The sequence below is a fragment of the Miniopterus schreibersii genome (assembly GCF_964146895.1).
Source record: "Miniopterus schreibersii genome assembly, chromosome: 7".
NCBI lineage: Eukaryota > Metazoa > Chordata > Mammalia > Chiroptera > Miniopteridae > Miniopterus > Miniopterus schreibersii.
In genome coordinates this window covers 19,116,242-19,142,884 of record NC_138108.1, presented here as the reverse complement: position 1 = coordinate 19,142,884, position 26,643 = coordinate 19,116,242, and the positions used below count along the sequence as shown (strand labels likewise).

The following is a 26,643-nucleotide window of genomic DNA, read 5'->3' as shown; positions in this document are numbered from 1 at the left end:
CGAGCCGAAAAGATTAAATGTTGGGGTACACGATCATACAACGCCTTTAAAAGCTCGGCGGTCTCCTCTCCCCGTTTCTATCCTTGCAGCTGAGAAGACTAGTCATTGTCTTCGATAGGCTTTCTTTTCCCTCAGTGAAGCCTTCGCAAATCGCTTCGCACGAACACTTTTGGACCTACGGCTGATCCGTCAAATCTCGCGATACGAGCAGCTCGCGGGAAGCAGTCTGCTGTGCCTGAAGGGAGCCACGGGACTCGCACCTAAGGTGAGTGGAGGACGGGCACAGCCGGGACCGCTGGCGGCACCGCGCTTTAGACTTGCTGCTTCTCAGAGACCCGCCTCGGGAGTTTCCCGGGCCTTCGGCTTAGGGAGGTGGGTTAACTGGGTGGCCTAGTTCCGAAAGGACGGGCTCCTGACGCCGGCTCTGAAACCTGGTGAGCCCGGCGGGCTGTCTCTCCGTCCCCAGCGCAGGCCACACGCTCACCTCACTTTCGTTCGCTGCGTCCTCTCCTGAGCCCTTCTACTTCGTTCACATCCTTGTGCTTAAGAGTCCCGGTTCGGCCGGTGCTAAATCCTCTTGTTAAAAAGTATCCGTCAGCCTTAAACCCCTAAATTTCTCTGGAGACATCTCCAAGGCAATGGTAACATAAAATCCGTTTCTGCAGAGGAAGCTTTGTGGGGGACATTTTCCACCAGAAATCCACTTCGTTTTTTTTAAAGCCCGTTTATGCGACTACTTCCAAAGTACCCTGGCTCCTTTGAGTCGGTGCACACTGTGGTAGAAGTGGAGGAAGCCCATATCGGTAGAAGAGTTTTTACCATGTTAGTGTAAATCTTCTATGTCTCCATAGCTCCCCACTTTCGTCTCTGTTAAATGCATTTCGTTTGTTTAAGTGTGAATTTTGCTTCAGTTTTTATTCCTTTCATAACCCCAGGAAAACAACGGCACGTGTTCTCTTTCACTGCCAGAAGCGATGGTTGTATCATATTGACAACTTTGAAGCCTTCGGGAAGTGTTTCAGAGGACAGCAAAATGAATAACAGAGCAGGTTCCTTTTTATGCAGCCTCAGACCATTTAGTACTTTATCTCCAACAAGCAGCACTGTGAGGCTGTATCCTTCAGGATTTTGCAGACCAAAAGTTGTTTATTCAAACTGGAACCCAAAAAACCTTCTCTTAAAAAACTTTGATAACAGAATGCAGTCATCTTTTAGATATCTCTTTCAGGATGCCTCGATTTTTAAATCAGGAGATGATGACTCTCAAACAAAGGGCATAAACCCTGTAACAACCCTTAGAGTAAACAGGCTACTCAGTCCTAGAAGACTGTCCCTTGACTCAAAAGAGTTTCCTGTCTCAGATAATGGACTGAAGAAAATGAACTTTCATCATGAGGCCTCTAATGAAGATGTTCCCACCAAGGAAACAAAACCTACCCCTATCAGCTTTAAAAAACTGTCTCAGGAGTGTAATTCCCTGAGTGATGTGTTGGATACCTTTTCCGAAGCACCTAAATTTCCTAGTAGTAACTATTTCTCAGCAATGTGGACAATTGCCAAAAGGATGTCCGATGACCAGAAGCGCTTTGAAAAACAACTGATGTTTAACCACCCTGCATTTACCCAGCTGTGTGAACAAATGATGAGAGAAGCCAAGATCATGCACTGTGACCACCTGCTGTTCAGTCTTCATGCTATAGTGAAGCTTGGTGTTCCTCAGAACACTCTGTTGGTACAGACTTTGCTGAGGGTGGTTCAGGTAAAACCAAAAGGAGACTTAAACATCCTTTTACTTGGTTTGCATATCTTGAAATAACAAGGGGAAATAGAGACTATCAGCGGAATGGTAGTTTCCTTTTTATTTGTTTATACATATATATATGATTAAGAGTCCTTAAATTAGCTAGGTCTTCTTTTCCTTTTGCTATGGACATTTATGAAAGCTTTTCCCATTTTTCTTCTTCGGGGTTTAGTAGTAGTGAGTAATAAGATAAAATGAGGAGAGAGAGAAAATATACAAACAAGTCTGGATAGTTGAAGGAAGGAGAAAAGGGAAGGGAACTAATGTTTAGTGAGTACCCACACCTTTTTCTTATATAATCTTATTTAATCCTCTCAACAGCTTTGCAAAGTTGATGTTTCCTCAGTTTTGCAGATGAGGAAACAGACTTAGTGATGTTAAGCAAGTTGGCTAGTGGATTCTTTTATTCAGTACATATTTATTGGGTGTCAACTATGTATCAGTTACTGCACTTGTCTCTAGGGATATGAAGATATAGAAGACGATTCCTGTCCTTATAATCTGGAGGGAATGTGGATATTTTATAGGCAATTACAAAAATAACCAACATTCATTTGAGTCATATATTAACTGTTATAGGCAGTGTACTGAGCACAAGGGAATATAATTGTGAAAGAATGGCCACAGAGAACTTTCAGTGCAATGAAACAAAAATATAGAGTCTTATGAGAATGTATAATGGGGTTCCAGCCTAGTCAGGATAAGGCTTTCATGAAGGGAAGAGGAGATGGGCAGAAGGATACAGGATTAGTGCTTGAGGCAAAGGTATTTTCTAAAACAGAATTGCCTCATGTAATCCTCAGTGTAGCCTTTTTAAATTAGATACTGTTACTCTCATCTTACCAATGATTAGGAATTTTAGACTTAGGTTAAAAACTTGCCTAAGGTCACATATCTGTTAATGTCACTATTTGTAGGTACTTGATAAATATATCCTGAATGAATGAACAATCATCTAGTCCATTGTAGAACTAGGATTCAAGCCCAGTAGGAGATGATGTCTAAGTCAAATCTGAGGAATGCACAACAGTTTGTGAGAGATTGATAGTGAATGGGATGGTTTTTCAAGCAGAGATTGCATGTTCATCCCCAGGCAAAAGTTAGGCAAGTTTGGGGAGCTGAAAGTAGTTTAGTATGGCTGAAGTACAGAGTGTTGGGGTGTGTGTTTGAGGGCGTGGGGAGGAAATTGTGTGTGTGGTGGTCATGACATGGAGTGGCAAGACATGAGGCTGGACAATGGGGGGAATCATAAAGAGCCTTTTATGTCTAGCTGAGGAGTTTGGATTTATCCTGTAGGCAGTGAGGATCCACTGAAGTATTTTAAGCAAAGGGTTGGGATGCTCAAATTTGTATGTTAGATCACTATATGAGTGGAGAATGGATTAAAGAAGGGTGAAATTAGGTGGGGGAACCACTTTTTGTTTCAAACAGGGGAGTCAGTGCTCTGTTTGATGTCAGTGAAATCACCAGATGTGATGAGGTAAGGATAGCTTATTAAAGTAATCATTTGCCTTTTGTGAGTGGATATCTCAGACTTCTAAACTCAGTTTTTACAATTAAATGATTTTTAAAAAGACACGAATTTCCTGAGAATGATTTGACACATTCTTTCCTACTATAGAATTCAAGAATTGGGTTTATAGATATATGAGAGTTTTAAATTTTAACTTTTTACATTACTGTGATTTCCATTTGTCCTCAACCAAGAGCTAATTTTTATTGTGTGTGTGGGTTTAAACCACAGAATATCCATGATTATTTGGTAGACTGTGTTCCCTATGTAGTTATTTTAAAGTGATTATAGTATGTCACTTTACCTGGTCAGTGAGGCTCTTGCTAGATTTTGGACAGGTATTCCCATCAGCATAGCATCTTCATCTGTGAGCAGTGGATATTTGGAATTAGAATATCTGTGTGTATGATTGTGTGTCACTGACCTGTTGGAATCTTGTAAAGATACTTTCTCTAGAGATGAAAGGACAGTATGTCTTCAACGAATTTGTCTTTCAAACACATAGCCAAATGGTCTTTCCTTTCACAGTAAATATTGATCACATGTTGTAAATGGTTATGGAAACCCTCCTATGAGAATGAGACCTTTTTTTTCTTCCACCCTTATCTGTTTCTTACTCATTTCTGACTTGAGACTTTGTGCTTTGTTAGTCATATAATTTTAGCAAAAGAGCATCCTTCAGCCCAGATTTCCTCAGATGCGCTCTTCTGAGATGTATAGACTCGTGATTAAATTGTAGAGCACTAGGTAAGCTGTGTTGTTACTATTCATTTTCCAAATCATGCCCACTACCAGTTCTGGGATCTAAATTAGTACCCTAATCCAAAGGACCTTAAAGAAGAATCTGGGGCCTGGGGTTCTTGAGACTGAGATAATGGTGGTAAAGTGTGACAGCAGGTGTGGATCGGAGGATTACCAACTGAAGTTACAGCTTGATACCCAGGAAAGAATATAGGGAAATTATAAGGACACAGCTGTCTGAGGTTCTTTAGGGATGGTCAAATTGCCCTCTGTACCTCAGTAGCTCTTATATTACCACATTTGTTATCTTCATGATGACCTTGAGTCCTAAGAAGAGGTAAAAATAATGTTTGATAAAAGTTATTTCAGAAGCAGAGGAATATAATCAGTGGATTTTCAGTGATAATGGTCAATGTAAAGAAGTTTTGATGCATAAAAGAGTGTGTATTGGGTATTTAGAAAATTCACTCTGTATGGCATTTTATTTCCCAGAGATGCTCTTTATTGAGCACTGACACTGTATGAATTGTTGGTTTCATACTTAACTCTTTAATTGAAAGCATCAGTCAGTGGTTTTGCATGGGTGCAGTAGTCTACTATGGGCTCATCATCTGTAGTGTTTTTGCAATTATATTTCGATAGGAACGTATCAATGAGTGTGATGAGAAATGTCTTTCAGTTTTGTCAACTGTTTTAGAAGCAATGGAGCCATGCAAGAATGTGGATGTTCTTCGAGCAGGATTGCGGTGAGAATTCTCTTATGCTTTCTTCCTGTGGCAGTCTGTTTCTTTAATATCTCAAATAAAAAAACGAGATGAAAGCTGAACTGCTTTTTGTTTGTTTTTGGGAAACTTTGATGGGAGTTATAAGTCTTTAATACCTTATTAAACTTAAAATTCTGACTCCAAATCAAATAAAGGTGGAAATAATGCTGCTTTTAGCATCCACAATAATAAAGGTATGAGCAACATTGAAATCTAAGTTTAAAACAGTACTGATGTGGGCTGGGAGAGAACTGAAAGATACTCAATTCATAGTGGTTATTTGGACACTATGTGGAGATTGCATGACACTGGCCTGGCTTGAAAAAGAGCTTGAGTTTTATAATTTATAAAATTGATTCAACTGATATAATGTCAATTTCCTTTTTTCATTGATATGCATTGGGATATCTTACTATAATCTGATGTGATTTGTTCATTCTTAAAGATAACTGAATAATGTGAGAGGAAATAGTGCTAGAATGGTCCTGGATCTTCCAGTAACTACTTAAACTATATTCGGCAGGTAGATCTTGTCTATGGGCTTCATATTTCTTGCCTAGAAATAGGAGCTGGACCAAATGACTTTTAAGATTTCTTTTCTGGTTTTAAGATTCTAGGTCTGTGATATTTATTGTGTTTGATTACAGGATACTAGTCGATCAGCAGATTTGGAAAATAGAACGTGTCTTCACATTACAAGCCGTGATGAGAAGTATTGGAAAAGATGCACCAATTTCTCTGAAAAGGAAACTGGAGGTAAAGACTTGAATTTTCTTTAGATGATGAGGCTTGAAAAAAATATTTCTTGTGATCTGTTGTCACTTCCTACAGTCAATTTTTAGGAGGACATTGTTGTGCTTTTGTGTTTAACTTTGTTAAAGTGAAATAATAGAAGTGGACTTATATTTATCTGTATCTAAATATATATACTTAACTATATTTCTATTTGAGTCATTTTGCTCAAACTTTATCCTTTTTATTTAAAAATAAAAGTTTATTTTATCCTAAATGATAAATCGAATCTTGTTTTTATTTAGATGAAGGCGTTGAGGGAATTAGACAGATTTTCTGTTTTGAATAGCCAGCACATGTTTGAGGTGCTAGCTGCTATGGATCACCGTTCTCTTACACTTCTGAATGAATGCAGTAAGGTGGTCATAGGTAAGTGCATTTTCTTCCATGATTTTTAGCATCTGACCTACTGTTCTGAACCATATTTGTTTTGTTTGTTTTAAGAACTTTGCTATTTATTACATTTGAAAAATATGATATAGTTAGATCTAAATTTCATTTTTGCCTGTAGTTTTTGTTTGTTTTAACAAAATATAGTACTATACTTTTTTAGAAGAAGCAAAAAAGTATTGAGTGTAGAGTCTCTTGGATCTTACATTACAACTATTGGTAATTTTTATTTGTTTATTAACTCATTCTTAAAGGTAATATCCATGGGTGTCCTTTTAAAGTATTGATCAGCATATTGCAGTCTTGCAGAGACCTCCGATACCGCAATTTAGATCTTTTCAAGGGAATAGCAGATTATGTGGCTACAACATTTGACATCTGGAAGCTGAAACAAGTAAGTATGTTAGTAGGTTAGAATAAGCCTCAGAAGCAAATTCAAGAAGCATATTAATTCATTTAGCATTCTGAATATTTCTCTATCAGCTTCATAGCAGTTAAGATACCAAATTATTCAATGCTAAATTGACTTGAAAAATTAGCTCCTTATCATTTCTGTCTAGGAGTTACCTGTTAATGTACCACTCAATCCTTTGACTATTTTTCTATCTGAAATAAAAGTTACATTGTTCAATGTTTGCTCTTCTATTTGTCATTCAAAGGTTGTATGGTACTTTGGACAATTAGGAAAAGGTAATTGTTCCTCTTTAGGGAATATTCTCTTGATCAGGACAGTTCTATTGCTGCTTAAACTTTTTGAGATCTGAAGAAATTGCTACCAGCGTACTGTAATTATGAAAATAGTTTTCCTCAATTCACTCTTTTTTTTTCAGGTTCTTTTCCTCCTCATTTTATTTGAAAATCTTGCCTTTCGACACACTGGTTTGATGGACTTATTTATGAAGAAAGTGGTAGATGAACCTCGCTTCTTGAACATGAAGAGCGTTGTCTCCATCCTGCATGTGTACTCCTCCCTGAACCACATCCACAGCTGCCAGGCCCGAGAGTGTGTACTTATCCTTTCTTACCTTTTTATTGCCGCATAACACACTTACAGGAAAGGTTACAAATCATCATAAGGTCGGTGAATTATTACAGCTAAATACTCCCATGGTCATCTTCCATGTCAGGAGATAGAACATAGAATTTCTTACTTACAAAGTTACACAGGATTTCGCTTTATCTTCATTGGTCTTTGTCTTGCTTATTCCTTTGTTCTTTCTGATGTGCTTGTGATATAATGAAGTACGAGTTGTCCTTTCGGACTTTTCCCGCTTATTCCCTCTGCTCCTGAGTTCAGTTCAGTTTAGAACCTAACTGTTCATTTGGTCCCAGACTACTGCTTTCTATTCGTTTCATTTTTACCCACAACCATGCATTTCTATTATTAAATGCAGCAATTTCCCAAACATGCCAGCCTCCTTCATACCCTGCTTTCCACCCAGAGCATCTTCCTTTCCTCTCTAGATCAGTTAGGTTTCATTAAAGATGAGAAACATGTGACACGTCATTTGTCAGATGAGTGATTTAAAGCACAGACTCTGGAGACATCTTGCTTAGGTGTGAATCCCAGCTCCGCCACTCATTAGCTACTTAACTTTCAACAAGTTACTCATCTCTGTCTCAGTTTCCTCATCTGCTTAATGGGGATAAGAAATAAGAGTTATTTCTAATCACATTCGGTTGTTGTGAGAATTAAATGAGTTAACCTATGTTAAGTTCTTAAAACAATTCCTGGCACACAGTAATTGTTAGATTAAAAAAAAATTTAGGGTGTAGGCCACAGAGGCCTTGGAGGAGCAAACTGTGGCAGTTCTGAGGGTCTCAATGGCAAGATTTACTCAGTGGCCAACTCCTTGCCCTCAAGTGACTTGATTCTAACTGCGTTTCATCCCTGTAGTTTCCCCTCAAGATTCAGATTTCCAAAAGAGAAAATCTGATGGACTGAGTTTGGGCTGCATGCCCATCCCTTTGTGACAGGTAATCAAAGAAGTGGTGCCAGGCCAACTAAAAAGCAGTTGCCCACTGTCCTCTCCGTGGTACTGCGACTTAGTTCATACTGCATTTCCTGAACCTTCCCTAATTGTCTCCATCAGAGCCCCTGTGCTGGCCACATCGTACACAAGTCTTTGGTGAAGCCTTGACATACAGCTGTAATTCTTTGTCAACAAGCGTGTCTGCTCTTCACTTGGAAAACTCTGTAGAGTCAGGCCCAGGTTCCTGTTATTCTGAACTTAGCACAGAGTCTGGCACTGAGTAGGCATTTAATAAAGGTTGAAAAGTGTCCCCCAAATTCAACGTTCCTCTACTTCCCTGGCTTGGTTTTCTTATGAGCCTGCTTTCCATATACCTCGTATACTTTCTGGACTAATACTGTCAACCTGAGTGCTAATTAAAACTTTAGAAACAGCCTCACAGATTCCATAGGATTAGAAGAACTAACATTGGGTGGTTAGGGAGTTTTTCAGCTGACTGTAGACATCCCAAGAGATGACATTGTCCAATAAAATTATTATATTGGAAATAGAGAGGGGATAACAAAGGTAACTCTAAGTTATTACATGAAGGTTGGGAAATTCAATAAAACACACCAGGAGCAGAATTATACAGATAGGGGGTTATGAACATTATATACTTTTGTCTGCTCTGCTTCCATCTAATCCACTGGTTCTCAATGGGGGTGATTTTGCCTCTCAGGAGACATTTGTTATTATCTGGAGACATTAGTTTTCATGCTGGGGAAGGGGAATATGGAGGAGAGTACTGTTGTCCTCTAGAGGGCAGAGGCACAGGGATGATGCTAACGTTCTATGCACACAGGACAGCCCCGCACAAAGAATTATCCAGCCCACATGTCAGCAGTGCTGAGCCTGAGAATCCCTTACTCTCCACCCCAGCATTTCTCCTCTGGAGAAGGGGGCAGTGAAAGTGTGGCTGATAAGTGAAGGTTAATCAGAATTCTCCGAGCACCCATGAATATGCAGCTGCTTGGGTTTGGTATTCTGAAGACTATTAAAACAAGTTTGTGCTCCTTGTCCTTCCTAGTCCAGTTAAGGAGGCAAGTTTGTTCATCCAGAGGAAGGTGATAAATAAATGGTAGGGACCAAGCAGATGCTCTATGGAGGAGGGAGAAAGGAAGATGGCAAAGGTTTTAGAAGCAGGATAACTCAGAGCATTTGGGGGGTGAGTTGACTGGAAGAGATGAATTAGGTAGGAAAATGGTAGAAAATTTGGCTTAACACATTGTATATCTACATGTTGTATTTATGTGATGGCCCCTGGGAAAGAGGGTGTGTTAAATCCAGTGTGTCTTCCTGGGTTTGAAACCTGAGGGAGAAAGCATTTAACATTTAAACTGCTACTTCAGTCCTTTGGTTTCTTCTCTTCTTGGTTTGTACTGCCACCAGGTTTGCATCTCTAGTCACTTGTGTGTTGCTGAACTCCAGACCTCCTGTGATCGCCTATGCTCACTGTGGGTCCCACAGGTGTCTCATGGTCAATGTTCTGGAAGTCAGCTATTTACTACTTACCAGTCACTGTGCAGCGTATCTAAAGAACCACGTTATTGGGCTGTGATTGACATGTAAAAGCCCCATGTACTTAGTGTGTACAATGTGGTGAGTTTTTAGACCAATATTCTCCAGTCATTCTCCTCCTGTCCTTATCTGAGTTTATTTACTAATTTAGTCAGAAAATGTGTGCCAAGCACTCGGGTACTTAGGACAAAGACGAATAAGACGTAATCCTTTTGGCCTGAGGATTCTGTGTAATTGGGAAGGTAGACACCTACATCAGCAGTTAAATGCAGCATGAGGTTGGAGTGATAGAGTTTTATACAGGATACATGGACATAGAGGAGGGATGTGCCAGGAAGCTGGCCTGGCAAAGTGGAGGGTCGAGGTGGATGCCAAGTAGTGCTGCCTGGAGGAGAGGGTACCTGAGCAGATCCTAAAAGATGGATAGATGGGAGGGAAAAACAGAAAGGAACATTCTGAGTAGGAGGACTCCATATTCAAGGCAGGGAGGAAAGAAGCAGCAGAGCCCATGCAGGGAACTTGTGTAGTTTGGTGTTGCTGAAGCATAAGGAGTGGGATGAGAGGACGAGAGGTGACTACCACTCAGGCTCCAGTCATCTGCAGCCTTGCCCTTTCTTGCTGCACACTGCAAATTCAATCACTTATCAGTTAAAAGCGCTGCCTCGCTGGTGTCTCAAGCACCTGTTACATTGTTCCCATCCCACTGTAACTCCCAGTCCTGCTTAGCTTACCTCTGCGTCTCTCCCTCGCTCCCTTCCTCAGCCACCTGCTCCTACCCATGCACCTCCCACTTGACCTCAAACACTTTCCTTTACAGCCTCATTGTTAATTAGGGCTTACTTCAGCGCATTCTTGCCTCTGCTGTAAGAATTGCTTCTCTGCATTAGCCTCACTATTTACTGTAGCACAAATAATGTGCACTTTCAGGTGTCCATTTTTTTGCCTAGTTTCACATGATCTTCCCTTTTCCTATCTTTTCTACCTATTGAAATTCTCCTTATCCCAAAGCTATCTATCTGTTTTCTGTCCTCTGCACATCACAGTACTTTTCATGTACTTCATGTTTGTCTTTTTTTAACTCAAAGTATTGATAGCTAGAGAATATTAACAGGTTATAAAAATGCAGTGGTGTTCCAGGCCTTATGGACATGCTCATGATAAAAAATCTAGCATAATGGTTAAAAGACTCTGGAGCCTGACACCCTGGGTTCCAGTGCTATCTCTGCTCCTTCCTGGCTGTATGTTCTTGGAGAAGTTACTCAACCTCTCTTAGCCTGTCAACTCATCTTTATTATGAGGATAATAATAATCTACCCTATAGTTTTATTAGGAATTAAATGAGTTAAAGCCTGTAAAACATGTGCCCTGTGCAAGACATAATGACAACTAACATTTATTGAGCACATATATTTATCATGGGATACCTGACCTGAAAGATGTGTTAAGACTTATTTCAAGCCTGATTTTCTCCTCTCCTTTCTTTGGACTCCTTAAAGCCATTGGTTCTTTGGCACCTCACTAGCTCTACCATGAGGTTGTCTTCTCTTTATATTTGAAAGCTGACTTTTCTTTGTTGCCCTGAAGGTTCCTAGATGTTATGGGCGGTGCTCTGACTGGTTATCTCCACCACATCTCTTCTGAAAACCTATTGAATGCTGTGTGTTCATTTTGCATGATGAACCATTTTCCTTTGGCTCCTATTAATCAGCTTCTCCAAAAGGACATCATCAATGAGCTGCTGATGTCAGGTAGGATGCCAGTGCACCGTGGTGACTGAAATAAGGCAGTACTCCTAGCTACCATATGGTTCTGAATGGGGTCTTAGTTGGCACAGTGTTAGAATGTCCAGACAGATGCTACGGAGGAAAGGACGGGCCATGGTGAAGTCAGAGGTCATATAGACGCAAGAATGGGAAACGTCGTCATCGTTTCTTTTATTTACACTTTATGCACCTGTACAAAGGTTCATGTTCTTTATGCCTTGAGGTGATTATATTTCCTCGCCCTTCAAAGGGTGTTACCTTTGAAGCCAAATTGAGTCAACCCTTATAGCTATAAGCACCTTATATCTCATGGCCTGTATCGAAGGCACAGCCTGTTAGATCAAGAAACCAAATAGTTACAAGGAAAAGCAATATCAGGCCAAGGGTACAAAATTTGATGTGTCTGAGAATAGAGGAGTTTAAATTCTTAAAACAACGTTACGAATTTACAAAGTTGAATTGAGAAGAAGGACCACCATGTTTAAATTCTTCGAGCAATCTGATGGGGGAACAGTCTGGAACCCAGGAGATCTGGATCCTAGTGTCAGCTTTGCCTGTAGTTAATCATGAGGTGTCTTAACATTCCTGGGCATTTCTTGTCTCTTCAATGCAGAGTTTAGACTAAATCACCTTGAAAGATACTTTAAACCTTAAAACATTATAAAATACAGGGTATTGACCTAGATACTGGGGGAACTAGGGAAACGTAGATTCCTCCTGATACGAAATAGATCATCAGAAATGTAGGTGCATTGATATAGTTTCTTAATTGTGGCATTAATATTTTTTTCTTAAGTGGATATTTTCTCTCTTTTAGATAACAAGGAGAGGAATGTTCACAGGCTTCATGTTTTGGCTGCCTGTCTAAAGCTTGACGATGTTAATTATCACAAGTCCATAGATTTAGCTCCACCATCACCTCCATCTGCACCATTGTATCCAAATGCCAAGGTCGCTGAGGTGCTGAGCAGCCTCCTGGGAGAGGGATACTTCTCAGAAAATGTACAGTTGCCACATCATTATCATATTGGTATGGGACTTTATATGATTTTCATCTATTTTATTTTGTTTATTTTCTTTTCTTTCTGGCAAAAGACTAGAAGTTGACCGGGGCATTTTAGTATAGTGCACCACTGGCTCGAGCTGGACCACCCGGGTTTGGATTCTCACTCTGTTCCTCGCTCGTGCTGTGAATTCAGGCACTTACCAGCCTCCCTTTCCCGAGGTGTAAAATGGCAATAATAATAGTACCACCCTAGGGTTCCTGTGATGAATGAATGAGATTGCACATGTAAAGTCCAGACCAGTGTCTGGTGCATGGTAAGCTCAATATATTTTAGCTGCTGCCATTATCGTTATTGGTAGTAAGATATGTTTTGAAACAGAAAATGACTTTGAGCAGCGTTTGAAAAATTAATACAAATTCTTTTCTTTCAGATTTCGAAATCAGAATGGACTCTAACAGGAGTCAAGTACTTCCACTTTCAGATGCAAATGTGGTAACTTCTGCTACAGATATCCAAAGGTTGCTTACAACTGTTCATTTGCTGATCTTTCTGATTTTAAATCTTAATTCTCAGAGACATCCTGTTAAATAGCAGTGACAGTACTAAGACCTTATATTTGTATGGAGTTTATAATGCACTGAGAGACTTCTCACTGCTAATCTCCTCAGGTGTTAGATGGGGCACAGTGGCTGAAGACAGTGGACTGGAGTTGGGCCATTTAATGAAACAGGCGATTTTTAAAAATTAAGTTTTAAAGCTAAACAGTCCAAGAAAACAGTGTTAACGTAATTGAACTGTCAGTGCAGTGTGAACTTTTGACAAGATAATGCAGAAGTGATTATAAGAATTAAGGCATCTACAAAAATCAAATACCCAATAAATATTTTGCTCTATTCCCAAGACCTTTATAAAGGTAGAGAAACTAGCTTTTTAATTAAGCTACATTGTATATGGGTCAGACCATATCAAAGTTAATCCTAAATTTTCTCCTTGACCTACACGCTACAGATAGGGTGTCTGGTTCTGCTGGGCCCTGTGGGGCTCACAGACATGAGTCAGACATGGATCCCAGCCCCAAGGATCTTATATCCTATATTGTTTTATAGGACATGCTCATAAGTACGGTAGAGCGAGGTACAGAAAAAATCAGTAAGGACTCCAATTCTTACCTGCTCACCCCTCTCCATTCACATTCAGCTCACTCTACCTTTTACCCCTTTCTGCAGCCGTCTAGCTTGTTCCTTGGCCATCTTTTTCAGTTGCTGCCTTCCCTGTGCATATTGCCATCTTCCCTCAAACAAAGGCTTTCTCTCTGACCTTGTTGAAAGGTCATTTTTCTTTCTTAAGTATTCCGGTGTTCTGGCTTAATAGCATAACATAGTAGCTCTCAGTCTGAAGTACTGAGAAGAATTGAGGAATCTGAGCATTCCTTTAAAAATATAAACTTTTTCTCTTATCTGTTATCCCAGATAACAGCCAGAGTATAACAGAAGACATTAGGGATACAAATGTCTTCTCTTTTCCCCAAAGGCCAGGAACAATGAAAAAATCAAATTACACATTCCACATTTTTGTTACACATACAGGTTTTATCTTTTTAACAGTCTTGCCTTTCTTTTAGTATTTTCTTCTTTGTATTTGTTGGTTTTGAAGTGTTCTCTCTCAGGGAGGCACTGTGTACCAGAAGAGCACTTACCATTTGGTATTATCTACATCAGTACTTCTATTAGTAGTGTAAATAATTATATTTAGGTCAGGGATTAGCACTGCTTAGGAAAGCCTTAAAACAGGTGCTTTCATATTTGAAATTTTTTCTTATTAGGAATGTAGCCGTCCTTACTGATGATTGAGGGATAACTTTGTCTAAATCATTGGTATAAGCTTTTGGTTACTAAAGTAGCCTTCATATACTGGAATATCTACAGAGGCCAAGTAACAAGGAAGTGAAGGACTAAGACGGTAGGGAATGGTGGGGACTGTGGTCAGTGGAGAGCTCAACTTTGAAATCTCCAAAGAACAGGAATACAGCAAGATTGTAAGTTGTCATCTCATTAACAGCTGTTCTCATGTTGCATATTTTCATTTTCAGAGTAGCTGTACTATGTGTTCCTAGATCTACCTACTGTTTGGATTTAACCCATCCCAGAGGATTCCTTGCTATGAAAATGCGTCATTTGAAAGTGATGGGCTTTCATGTGATCTTGGTAAGAGAAAAAATGCAGATGACATAGTCTTCAGTTGCTGATGTCCATTCTGCCAGGAATGCTGTAGTTGAAGTTGATTGCTAGGATTCTAGAGGAATTGTCAGCAGTATTGAAATAAGTGTTTTATTTATTGCTTTCTGGTGCATGATTTGGCTTCTACTTAGGTGATTGCTATCATTTACTAGGGGTTTTATAAGTGCTGTATTTGGTCAGCTTTACTCCTTTTTGTTAAAGTTCTGTTTTCATGGGCCAGTGTGAGGTTGTTGTAGGATGTTTGTCACCAGAAAACTGGGTGGTTATAAGGGCTGGTTCTTCCTCATCTCTCTGATGCTTAACTGTGATTCTGAGCACCACGGCTTTTCTAGAACAGCCTCTCCAGGTGTATGGAGCAAGAACTGGACGGATAAATTTACATTTTTGTTAAACTTGGTTTCTAGCTAAATGCCACTCATTGGTACTGTACATAATGTAATGTAAACATTCCTAACCATTATGGTACTTAAGTATCCAAAAATGGATCACACATGGATATTGAGGTTAAGATGGCCCCTTTCTGTTAGTGGGCTACTATTTATATTTAAGATTATTTCCCGTATTGGCTATTGTATATGTTCAAGGGAAGATTATTCCAAGAAAGGAATTTTTGCACCCTTTAGACGACCTTTAAAGTTTTTATAATTTTCAGCTTAGCGCTTTCTTCAACCCTGGCACAGTCTTACTAAAAGCCTTTAAAATGAGAGTAATTATAAGATAACATTTGTTTTTAGAAAGCAGTTGGCTCGATGTTGTTACTTTAATATGTGTGGATCTAGAGACTAGCTTTTGTTTCATGTCATCATTTTCTTGCACACTATTGTTTTCCTCTTTCTTTGGTAAGGTCAACAATTGGGAGATAGAGAAGCTAGCGATGAAAGATGCAGTCACATTTTTGAAGTCTAAAATCTATTCAACTGAAGACCCTCCTACTGCGGATGTTAATTTTCAAAGCACATGTTAAAGTAAAAAACAGCCTTCTCATACTAGGAGATAGGCATTTGTAAAAATAACTTTAATAAAGACTACAATTCAGTTGTCAATGGAATTCACTTTACTGCTCACCATACCAAAAAGTGTTACTTTAGTTCACTGTTAAAGTTAATTTTAAGAATGAAAGAAGTGTTTTTACTGGCATTTTAGAAAACGCTGAGGAAATTCCAGAAGGGTAATTTTTCCAACCATAACTATTCCCTCAAGTGCCCAGATATTTGACAAATTCATGAGCTGTAGATTTTACTGTTTCTCAATAGCTTTGATGAATGGAAAGCTGTTTTCTTAGTTGTGATGGGTTGCAGGTAAGTTGGTGTGGGCAGTCCTTGTGTTTGGATCTGCATATTTATACTCTTGCTGTAGCTGCTTGGGGAGTCAGGCATTGACCACATTTCAAGCATTGGCCACACAGCAGTTGGACCAGGTTATCAAATTGTAGACTATAATAATGAATGAGGTAGCTGGTTACAAATGGGTGAGGATTGGGCATCTGCATCTGTCACATTCTAGGTGGAGGTGGTTTGTGGGCCATACCAAGAGAAACGTGAGATAACACAGAGATGGCAAGGAGTCCAAGTTTATTAAAACAGATAGGCTGTGGGTTGTTCAACCTTTAACTCTTGCCATTATTAACGTCATTCCTTTTTTTTCCTCTTTCCCCTTCCTACTATTTTGTAAAGTCTTTTAAATTATATGTATAGCTGAACTGTGTTGTATGTCAGACTTGAGGTCTATTTTTCAATTATATTCATTCTTTTGTTGAAATGTTTGTTCAAGTTTGCTGAACACCTATCTACCTATTATTATTCACTGGGGATACAGTGAATTTCACCTGTGAAACCAGTGCCATGTAAGTTGGTATTATTTTATACCCACGCAAAAGACCAAATGTTTATATTCCCCCAGAATTCATAGGTTGAAACCTAACCTCCAATGTGATGGTATTTGGAGGTGCAGCTATGGGAAAAGATTAGGTCGTGAGGGTGGAGCCCTCATGAATTGGCTTGAAAGAGACCTCAGAGATCTTCCTCTTTGCTTTTGCCAGGTGAGGGCACAGTGAGATGATCATTTATGAATTAGGAAAGGGGTCCTCACCAGTCACCAAATCTGCCGGAACCTTGATCTTGGACTTCCCAGCCTCCAGAACTGTAGAAATAAATCTGTTGTTTATAAGCCACTCAATCTATGGTATTCTGTTAAAGCAGCCTGGATGAACTAAGATACCCAAACATATAGACATGGAATTACTAGACATCTTGCTCTATGCCAGGCACTGCTAAGTACTCACATGTATTCACTCTCTTCATGATCTTAATGATGAATTCTCTGAGGTGCAGCTGCTCTTGTGATTCTTTTAGGTCCCTCAATTCCTTATCTCTACTATGAGGATAAATTATTTGCCAACACTACACAGATAGGTCAGCTAGAGTTGGAACCTGAGCTGACATGGGTTTCTGAGAAAAGTGGGGAACCCCAGTAAAAGTGCTCCAGCAGTGTGACTGCAACTGTCAGGTTTTATCAGTGATCCAGTTTGCACTTAGAAAAGGTTAGTGCTGAAAGGAGGTTTAGCAATCATGTAACCCCCTCCCTCAGTTATGGAGGAGGAAGTTAACTTCCCTGGAGTCTCAGCCACTCAACTTCCACCTCATTTCACCCTCTACTGCTCTTCAGCTTGGGTCTCAGGGCATCTGGATTCTGGTTCCAGACTGGACATCATCTAGCTTCGTGTATGTGGCCAAATGCTTTAACCCTCATAAGCTTCAGAACAAGAGTTGAAAATACTGTTAATAAAGAAACTAAGATTCATTCTTTAAACATTGTGTATCTGCTTCTAACAATTATGACACATTAAAAAGATCGGATCAATTTATGAATACTTGTAACTACCTTTTGGGGAAGCAGTTTCCCTGAATTTGTATCAACTAGCTTGGCAGATTAAAAGGCATTTTTCTCTTACTGGTATTGCTAGTATTAGCGTTCTTCATTGCTTTGTGGTCTAAGAAAATCCTGTGAGAGACGAGGTCAGAGTCAAGAAAACAGTTTAAATAGTAATACATGTCTTCCCAGGATTATTAATATAAATAAGGATTTACTCCTTCAGGAGAAAATCTAAATACTCTCCTTTCCTGGTATTTATTCAGTTGACTAAAAAAAATCCCAAACCACCCAACCCATCTTGATTCTATGGGTTCATTTCTCACACAATTAAGAATAAATAAACAAAAGGTGGGAATTTATAAACCCAAAGTCTGACTGCTCTTGATGAAATCACAAAGTATGTCATATGTTAGTACTATCTCCATTTTAAAATGAGGTAAAACCACCTATTTTACCGTGTTAACCAACCAAAAGAGTGACTATGAAAGGTATTAATTGATTATGCATGTGGCTTGCTTCTGATGTAGTCTGACTCTAAGTCCGCCAACCTGGGAAAGAAATTAGGTAACTAGAAGAAGTCGGTATTTTTCGTCTAGTTCTATCTTTTTACTTTAGTAAGCTTTTTTTGTTTACACACATATAGAGCAGTAGTAAGATTAGTTTTGTTTATTTGAGTCTTGAGTGTAAAATGTCAATTTACATTATAATTACATCAAGTACACACAGAGGTAAACAAGTCAAGGGAAAGTAGGTGATATATTTATGACATATCTAAATAAAGAGCTCCTATAATTTGATAAGCAACACACATTACAAAAGGTAAATGAGCAAATTGCTGATCAGCATGAAAATTTCAGTCTACCGGTAAAGGCATGCACATTCAAACGAGATATTTTTGCCTTTCAAAGTAGTTTTTTTTCCTTAAGAATTACAGTGCTGACAAAGGTAATGAGGTGGGCACCCTTGTATACTGGTGGAATGTAAATTGATATGACCCTTCTGGAATGCACTTTGTGGCTTTTGCCCCCCTTAAAAAAAAAAGAAGCTTTATTAAAGTTTAACTGACAATTGCATATATTTAAAATATATAACTTGATAAGTTTTAACAAGATACATATACATATAAAAACGTCACCACAATCAAGATAATGAATCTACCATCCCTAAAAGTTTCCTCCCTCTGCCTTTCCCTTTGTTCCCTGGAAACCACCGATCTGCTTTGTTTCCCTATGGAATGCCCTTTGTCTACATGCATCCAGAGTCTTGAAAGTATTGATATTTATTGACATTGACCAGTAATTAGGTTTTTAACCATCTTTGCTCCTGTGTGCATACATACTGTATACTAGATAAATGTTTGTGTTATCCTTACACTATGTGTAAGGAAACTTATCCCTCCATTGATGGTATTTCACCACACAGGAGCCACACACTGGAAACTTTAAATGTTTGTCATTAGTGGACTGTCTCCCTACGCCCTAGCTGCTCATTGTGGGCTGCAGACCAGCAGGATCAGTATCACCCTGGAGGATATTAGCAAAGCAGAATCTTGGGACCCATCTCAGACCTACTGAACCAGGGCTGTATTTTAATAATATCCCAGGTGATTTGTATACTCATTAAAATTTGAGAAGCATTGTTCTAAGACATAATTTTAATATTAGATATAATCTGGACATGCCATAATTTACTTAATGACATGGGGAAAACTTAACAATTAAATGGAAAAGCAAACACTAGGATTCAAATTTCATTTGTAAAAAATGCAGTTTTTTAAAGAGTGCATAGAAGTGCATAAAAGGGAAGGAAAGGGATACAAATGTAGAAATTGGGATTTCTGAATTTTCTTTACACTTGATTTTTCATATTTTCAAGAATAAATATATATATTTCACTTAAAGTTGGAAAACAAACCATTTCTATCATTTGATTCCCTGAACAGCATTTTAGCAAGTAGGGATAACCACGGCAGAGCTTACTATACACCAGAACTATGGGGGTTATAAAGAAGTTAAGACAGAGATCCTCTCAAGTTGCTTACAAGATAAGACCCATTATTATGTCAAAAGATAGCCTGTTGTATGACTTAGCCCAAAGCGGAAGACAAGTACATGTTACTGCAGTATATTTATGGATCCTCAGATCCCTTCACTGTGTATCTAATTTGTGGAAACAGTAAAAAGCCACACGAGGTAAATCTGATGAACTGAATGAGTGATTAAGTAACAATAGTAATGACTGTTTATTAAGTTCCTACAATATGCCAGGCACTGTACTAGCATTTCACACTCCAAATCTCATTCAGTCCTTACCACAACCCTGTTTGGTGGCTATTGATAATTATTGTTTATTTCATAGGGGAGGAAACATACTCAGAGGCATTAAATGACTTTTCTAGGGTTGCACACTTAGAAAAAAAGAGCTAGATATGAAACCTAAGCCCTTCTAACCCCCATGCTCATATCTGTATCATTACACCACACCAGTATTTCTAAAAGTTCCTGGTGATTAGAATCCCTTGCGTACTTGATGAAATTACAAGTTCCTGGCCCTGTCCCAGATAGACTGAATCCAAATCTACAGAGAAGGGGCCTGAAAAAATTGCACTGCTTGACATCATGATATCCCCACCATACTTTTGTTAAACATATAACGCACATCTAAAGTAAAGGATTGTGTTGTGCTGCTCACAGCTCTGGGGAAGTGTTCCCACAACAGACACTCAGAACTGTGGTATGAGCATTCGTCCTTGGAATGACAGTATGGACTTTAAAGTGACTTCTTTGAAGGACAATATTTATTTATAGTCAAAATGAGCAGCTTCACTTCTATGTAGGCACAACATAGGATAAAAAGAGGGAGATTTTATACTGGGGAAACTAAGACAGCCCTCATCTGAGATCTTGGGTAAGTCTCAACATCTTGGAGCTTTGGTTTCTTCATCTGTAAAATGGGGATAATAATACCCAATTTGAAGGACTATTGTGCATATTAGAAATAAATATATACACCTTGTTAAGTAGTAGATGCTTAATAATTGGTAGCTCTTGTAATAATAAAGCAAAATTTCCGCGGTGATTGTAAATGTGAACCACAACCCTCAGCAGTGGTCACTGTGTAATAAGCTAATTGACCAGGGTTTTCAGCTGAAGTAAGTCTGGAGCTGAATCTTGAAAAGTGTGTGCAGTGAGGCGTCTGTACCTTCTCATGTAGGGTTAGGGAAGTGGTGGTTGGGGGGAGCAGGGAGGGGCACTGCAATATTTTTAAAGGAATTTTATGCTGGAAATACGGAGAAGTGAATGCAAATGTCCCCTAGGTGGCGCTGAGTCATCATGAAAATGCAAGTGGGAAGCAGTATTTTTAGAGGTGACTTCCTTCTGGTTTGAATTTCAAATAAGAGCAGGACAGCTCCCTGGGATGTCTGGGGAAAAGTGACCAGGAAGAAAGAGTCTTTTGAGTACGACTGAGTATACAATAGTCTTGCCCATGAGGCCCCATCGGGTATTGGGTTTGCTGTAGTTGGAAACAGGAAGCGGGCTCCGGCCAACTCTTATTCATTCGCTGTTGGAGCCATGACTGATTTTGACAGATCGAATACCATTTATAACACTACTGTGGAGGACAGTTTAGCCTGAGAGGTTCGTGCTAGCCCCTCCAGGGACTGAGTATGGGATTTGAGGGCTGTAAGGACCACTGGAATATTCAACTATGTATGCTAATGAATTTAGCAAGAATAGCCCTTTATTGTTCTGTGTGTCACTGTGCATTTCTCAGCTACACTCGTCCTTTCCAACCTCAATTTCTGGGCAACCTATTTTTCTTTCGGCATCAGAAGCGATAGCATCTGGGAAGTGAATCTGATGAATTCTGTCTGGCAACCAGCACCCTTCAGACTGCCAGATCCTCCTGTGGCAGGAAACTGAGATGCTCAGGAGTTGGTTTGGGGCCAGATCTACCTGTCTTTGAGGTCCTGTTGATGGGGGAAGGAGGCTGGCCAAAAGCAGAACTTCTGAAACTCTGTGTCCTGAGTTCATTTCCATTTTGGCAAAAGGTGACTTTGGTTTCCAGGGGAAAGAGTTCACATGTCTTAAAATGTCTCTGTTGCTGAAGTTGCTTTGTGTCCTCTGCTAAAGCCTTCTGCCATCAATCCCCATCTCCCAACACATTTTCAAATGTGGTGTCTTTGGAAGGTAACCATAGCAACTAAGCTTATTCAGAAATGACTGAATCTAGGCAATAAAGGGAGAGGTAACCCCACGGTATTTTCTCCTGGAAACTCACAGGACACTGTTGACTCTAAGAATTGTACATAGTCTGAGTGCTGTTATCTATGTACCAGGCAGTGTCCTGCTTTAAGACATTTGGTTCTCACAAACACCCCATGGAGTCATCATCATAATCCTTGTAAAGAGTTGGGAGAACTGTAGGGCAGAGATCTTGATGTGGACCACGGATGTAGAGCTGGTTACGTTTGCCGGGCCTTGAAATCGAAGGGCCTCTTGTAGGCCCCATACACACGACCTTCTAAGGGAATCTGGAGAGGAGCCTTGCAGCATCCATTTTGTAGGTAGAAGTGAGTCACAGAAACACGGGAATTGTTCGAGGCAGCAGCAGAGAGGCAGAGCCTCTGTCCCCATCCCACTGAGACCTTTCTGCTACAGGTAACGATAGAGCTCCCAAGCTGATCTCGTCTCATGCTCACAGCAGGCCTTTGTGGTGATTAGATCTATTTACAGATGAGGAAATTGAGATACTAAGGGGTTAAATGACATTTCCCAAGGTCACAACTATTATAATGAACAAGAAACTAAATCCATCTCTAATTCCATGCCCCCTTCCTAGATTTGGTGCTTTAAAAATATTCCATCCATCCATCCATCCATCCATCCATCCATCCATCCATCCACCCACCCACCTACTCATCCATTTCATAAGAACTTATAAATGTATTATGTGTGGTTGACAAGGTTTTCAGGATTAACTTTAATTCATCACAGATGAATTTTACTATGTATATAGGGACCATCTTTGACTTGAGTATTGTGGAAATACTGTTTATGAGTATAAACTTGCATATGTGAGAATTATATATTCAAATTAACCTTAAAAACCCATGCTTAATGTGCTATCGATTATGAAATCATGAGTTTCCATAGATTGCCTAAAATGACAGAAGGATGTTATGCTTGAAATTTTTAGCTAAGTAAAAGGCTGATATAGTCTCAAGAGAAACATGATCTGTAATCCTAGCTAGAGCCACCTGCCATGCAGGGAGCCCAGGGTATGGAGAGGAAGGGTAGGGGGATGGCCCCCACCCCCGGGGGGGAGGGGTGTCTGCTGGCTTGGACTCATTGTTCACTCATTGAGGTAGAGCCACGATTCCTGGAGTGACACTAAGAAACCTCAACTAAGAAGTCTTTCGAGAGCTTGATGTGAGCCCTTTGAACATTGGAGGCCCAGAGACAGGATCCTGACTCCTGCCTGGAAGAGCCCAAAGGCAGGAGGCTGCCTGGAGCTGCTTCTGATGGCAGAGCAACAGCAGGGGGCACAGTGAGAGGGCTTCAGGCTCCCAGGATTTGCAGGGGAGAGGGAGGGCCTGGGTGCATAATGTCTCCCATAGATTAAATGGGTGCAGAAGAAGGTGGCAGGCTTAAGTCACCTTGAAAGGCACTGCCCTAGAGGACGTCCTCCTACCAAACCTGCAAAAAGGGGCTGGGTGGGGTCTTCTCAGGCAGCCTAAGAATTCGGGGTGGGGGGGGGTGTCAGTGGTGTCAGAGCTGCAGCCAGTAGAAAGGGGGGATGGTTGAGTTCTCTTAAGAACCCCCAAAGGTCCTTCATGTGAGGAGGAGCCAGCGTTTGCGCATCTAATACACAAAAGGCGTCTTCCAGAGTACAAGGTCACCGGCGAATAGACTTTGCCCCTTTACCGCTTGTCCCTCCTCTCCAGTGTGACCCTTTGGGCCAGAGGCAGCACAGGGAGTGGAACAGGAGAAGTGACAAGAGGAACAAGGTGGACAAACAGCAAAAGAAGACGCTGCTCATCACTGAGCCTGGCGAAGAGAACCTTAAACTGGGTGAGAGCTAATGTTTTGAGAAGAGATCAGTAGATGGACTTTTTAATACCTGGAAATGAGGCTGTTCCAGTGGCCGAGTGGGGCCCAGCAGGCTCCAGCGTGTGCTGAGAGACCTCTGCTGGGTGAGGAGTGGAGGGATAACAGGAGGCTGGTTTCACCCGTAAAAGCCTTCCACGTGCAGGACATACTTTCAGAGGAAGCCTGGGATTTCCTTCCTTGCTCCTTTATCCCCGGCAGCTAGGCTCACTCTAGAATCCATATCCTCTGTGTTTTTTCTCTTTTCACTTCTGGTTAAAGAAACATCCCCACCCTCTCCTACTTGGTTTCTCATTTTCACTTTAGGGCTCTTACCAAGGAGAAAAGACACTTTTTCCATAAACCGCAGGCGAGAGCTGCAGACTCCATCCGGGTGACTTTGCTGCGCCTTCAGGATGAGGTTGGAATCTGAAAGGAGTAAGCATCCCAGTTAGAAAAATTACCTCTTGCCATAAAACACCCCCTAATACTGCTTATAATAGCGTATAAAGTTACTTGGTGAGGGGCCCACGCAAGATGTGTTTACCTGCCATTATTTATGCTCACCAGGGAGAGCAGGTTTTCCTTCGTTTATTGTTTTATTCAGGATTAAACAGCATTGTAATGATAGGGTTATAGTGATAACAAATGAAGGGAGAAAATGTTTGAGGTGCGAATTACAGGCAAGATGCTAACCCTAGACTGACAATTTCAGAGTCAGGGAGTCTGTTCTGTGTGTGTGTGTGTGTGTGTGAGAGAGAGAGAGAGAGAGAGAGAGACAGACTGACTTAGGGGCAAGGGGGGGATAAATTAGCCCGGTGTAAGGATGGCGGGAGTGGTCCAGGTGCTCTTCTTATGTTTTCCATAGGCTGCTTTGCATTCAAGGTCACACGTGCTTAGGGATCTCACAAGCCTTCTCCTTCCATGCCTCCCACAGAATGAGAATTAATCATTACCAGAGCTATGATGGTCTTTCCTGCTTGTGAAAACCCACATGTAATTGCTCCTGAGAGAGAGTATTTCTCTCTCAAAAGTTCCAGAAAATACTAGCTTCCCAAGGGCTGACCTTGCATCATCAACACCTCAGCCATGGCAAAACTTTATCTTTTGTTCTGTGGTTTTCACACATGGTTAAAAGTGCTTCGTAGCTAACATTGGTGGCACTGATAACACTGAGTTACAACCTTTTGGGCCAAAATATAGGCATAAAGGGATAATTTTCTCCTAAAATGTGAAAACTAGGTCTGAAAGCAGTTCCAGAAGAAAAATGCACCAAATATTTTGAACAGTGACATCATCGTGGGAATAAATATATGGTGAGTCTCCCACGGAATTATTTTAAGCTCAAACCCAAATATATAAAATATGATTATAGCCACTGTCTTTTAAGCATTTTCCTCAACACTTAGTTAAATAAAACACTCCAGCTCTGAGGTATTATTATGACGCCCATTGTACAGATGAAGGAATCCAGACTTAGACTTACCAGCCATGTGACTTTGAGCAAGTTATTTAACCTTTCAGATCTGATTCCCGCACCATATATGATATAATACATAACTTTACACTAATCAAACAGGAGGCAAGTAACTTTCAAACAAATGTCATCAATTTTTCTCTCATTTTTATGCTAGGAGATCAAGGTGCTAATACATTATACATGCTAATTTTTCCACACTTTTGAATGAATTTGGTCATGGATGAGAAAGGCCTCTTCCTCTATTTTTTTCTTTTTTGTATTTTGAACTTTAGGGAGAAGGGGGAAAGAGAAGAAAGATCGTTGGACTGAGCATCAGAGACCCAGGTTCCAGCCTCTCACTTAACTTCTCTGGGTCTTGGTTTCCTCATCTGTACAACAAGGTGGTTGGATAGACCTTCTCTAAGACTTGAGGCTCTTCCTTCTTTACACATGACTAGCATAAGCCCAGATTTCCAGTTCCAGCCTCTGGGCAAAGGTCATCCTCACTGCCCCACACTATGTTTTAAGCTCATAGAGGAGCAGTCTGTCATCCCAGGACTAAAAATACGCAGTGCTTTGTAAATCAAATTGAACATTAAATTGCATTGCAAACATAAAGTTTTACACAGTCAAAATGTTGGCGTATGGGGTTTAATGAGCTCCATATGCCTGACCTCTGGAAAGAAATGATGCTGGGAACTGTAGCTGCGGAAGAGTCTGAGGGCATCCGCCTCTGGCTGCGTTACTCGGAGTGAAGGGAATCGACTATGTTTTTGTATTATTGCCAAGCCGGGGAAGGCAGAAATCCTGCGCAATTGGTGTGCTCACCTTCTGAGATAACGCTGACAATTTTCCAAACTAGGTGCCACTCTTCAGGAAGTGGCGCAGTTGAGTGGACCCTGACCTCCTCTTCGACGCGGCTCATGCCCTTGAGGCCTCAGGGTTTGAGGTCTGCTCTGTTGAAGCTAGGCTCTCTTGTTGGAAGTGGCAGTGACTTTGACCACTTGTGCTTGTTTGGGTCGACTCTGCTACTCCTACAGGGGCCTGCCTGAAACCCAGATCCTCCCCCTTATTTAAAATATTCAGGTCTCCTCATTGCTTATGCACTTACTGCATGTAGGTGAGTTGAACCCTGAACTGATTTTCTGAGATTCCTTGCTCATTAGTCCCCATGCTTGGCATGCTGTGCCATAGCCATTCAGAAGCCATCGCCAACATCCCAATCTCATCTTTCTGAGCCTTCCCGTGTACCTCCTCTGCAGAATTCCCACTACCTCTTCTCCATCTGGAAATGTCCTAATCAATGCAGCCGAAACAACACATCCCCTGGGATGTTGCTGCTCCATTTGTGTCTAGTCTTTGCCATTCCTGTGTTCCCATAGCCCTTAGATGAAGTTAGGACTAGAAGGGAGGGGTGTATGATCTCCCCCCAGTAAATTAGCTCTTCATGAGTGAAAGCATGTCTGATTCTTCTCTTTATTTTGCTGAGCAGAATGTAGTTGGCTTTCATGAAATGTTTGTTGAGTGAATAAGTAAAGGAATGAATGAAAAACATAAAGTTCTTGGAAGCCAAGCAGGGTTTCAGTCTTTTGAAGCTTAGCCACCATACTTCTCTACTATCCTGCATATGATAATTTTATGTCTCTTGGGGTTCATGCTATACTTACATCCTTGTTGAAGGAT

General features: G+C 40.4%; 1 protein-coding gene across 3 annotated transcripts; it reads left to right on the top strand.

Moving 5' to 3' along the window:
• The first annotated feature begins 212 nt into the window (after positions 1–212).
• On the top strand, positions 213–15,584 carry FASTKD2 (FAST kinase domains 2). Of its 3 annotated transcripts, none has more exons than XM_081142306.1 (12): positions 213–265; positions 936–1,759; positions 4,698–4,801; positions 5,467–5,575; positions 5,857–5,980; positions 6,256–6,395; positions 6,832–7,004; positions 11,119–11,282; positions 12,115–12,327; positions 12,735–12,822; positions 14,394–14,508; positions 15,386–15,584. In XM_081142306.1, exons 2-12 carry the CDS (start codon positions 1,034–1,036, stop codon positions 15,503–15,505), a joined length of 2,076 nt encoding a protein of 691 aa, XP_080998432.1. In that variant the 5' UTR covers positions 213–265; positions 936–1,033; the 3' UTR covers positions 15,506–15,584. The 3 variants fall into 3 exon arrangements, with proteins under 3 accessions (XP_080998432.1, XP_080998433.1, XP_080998434.1); XM_081142307.1 differs by having other exon boundaries at positions 257–372; XM_081142308.1 differs by lacking the exon at positions 213–265 and having other exon boundaries at positions 935–1,759.
• The last annotated feature ends 11,059 nt before the right edge of the window (positions 15,585–26,643 follow it).

Coding starts and splice junctions, on each gene's coding strand:
- FASTKD2 (XM_081142306.1), top strand. CDS start 1,034: ATGAATAACAGAGCAGGTTCCTTTTTATGCAGCCTCAGACCATTTAGT. Junction 5,981..6,255: donor ATGCAGTAAGGTGGTCATAG/GTAAGTGCATTT, acceptor TCATTCTTAAAG/GTAATATCCATGGGTGTCCT. Junction 14,509..15,385: donor TGGGCTTTCATGTGATCTTG/GTAAGAGAAAAA, acceptor TTCTTTGGTAAG/GTCAACAATTGGGAGATAGA.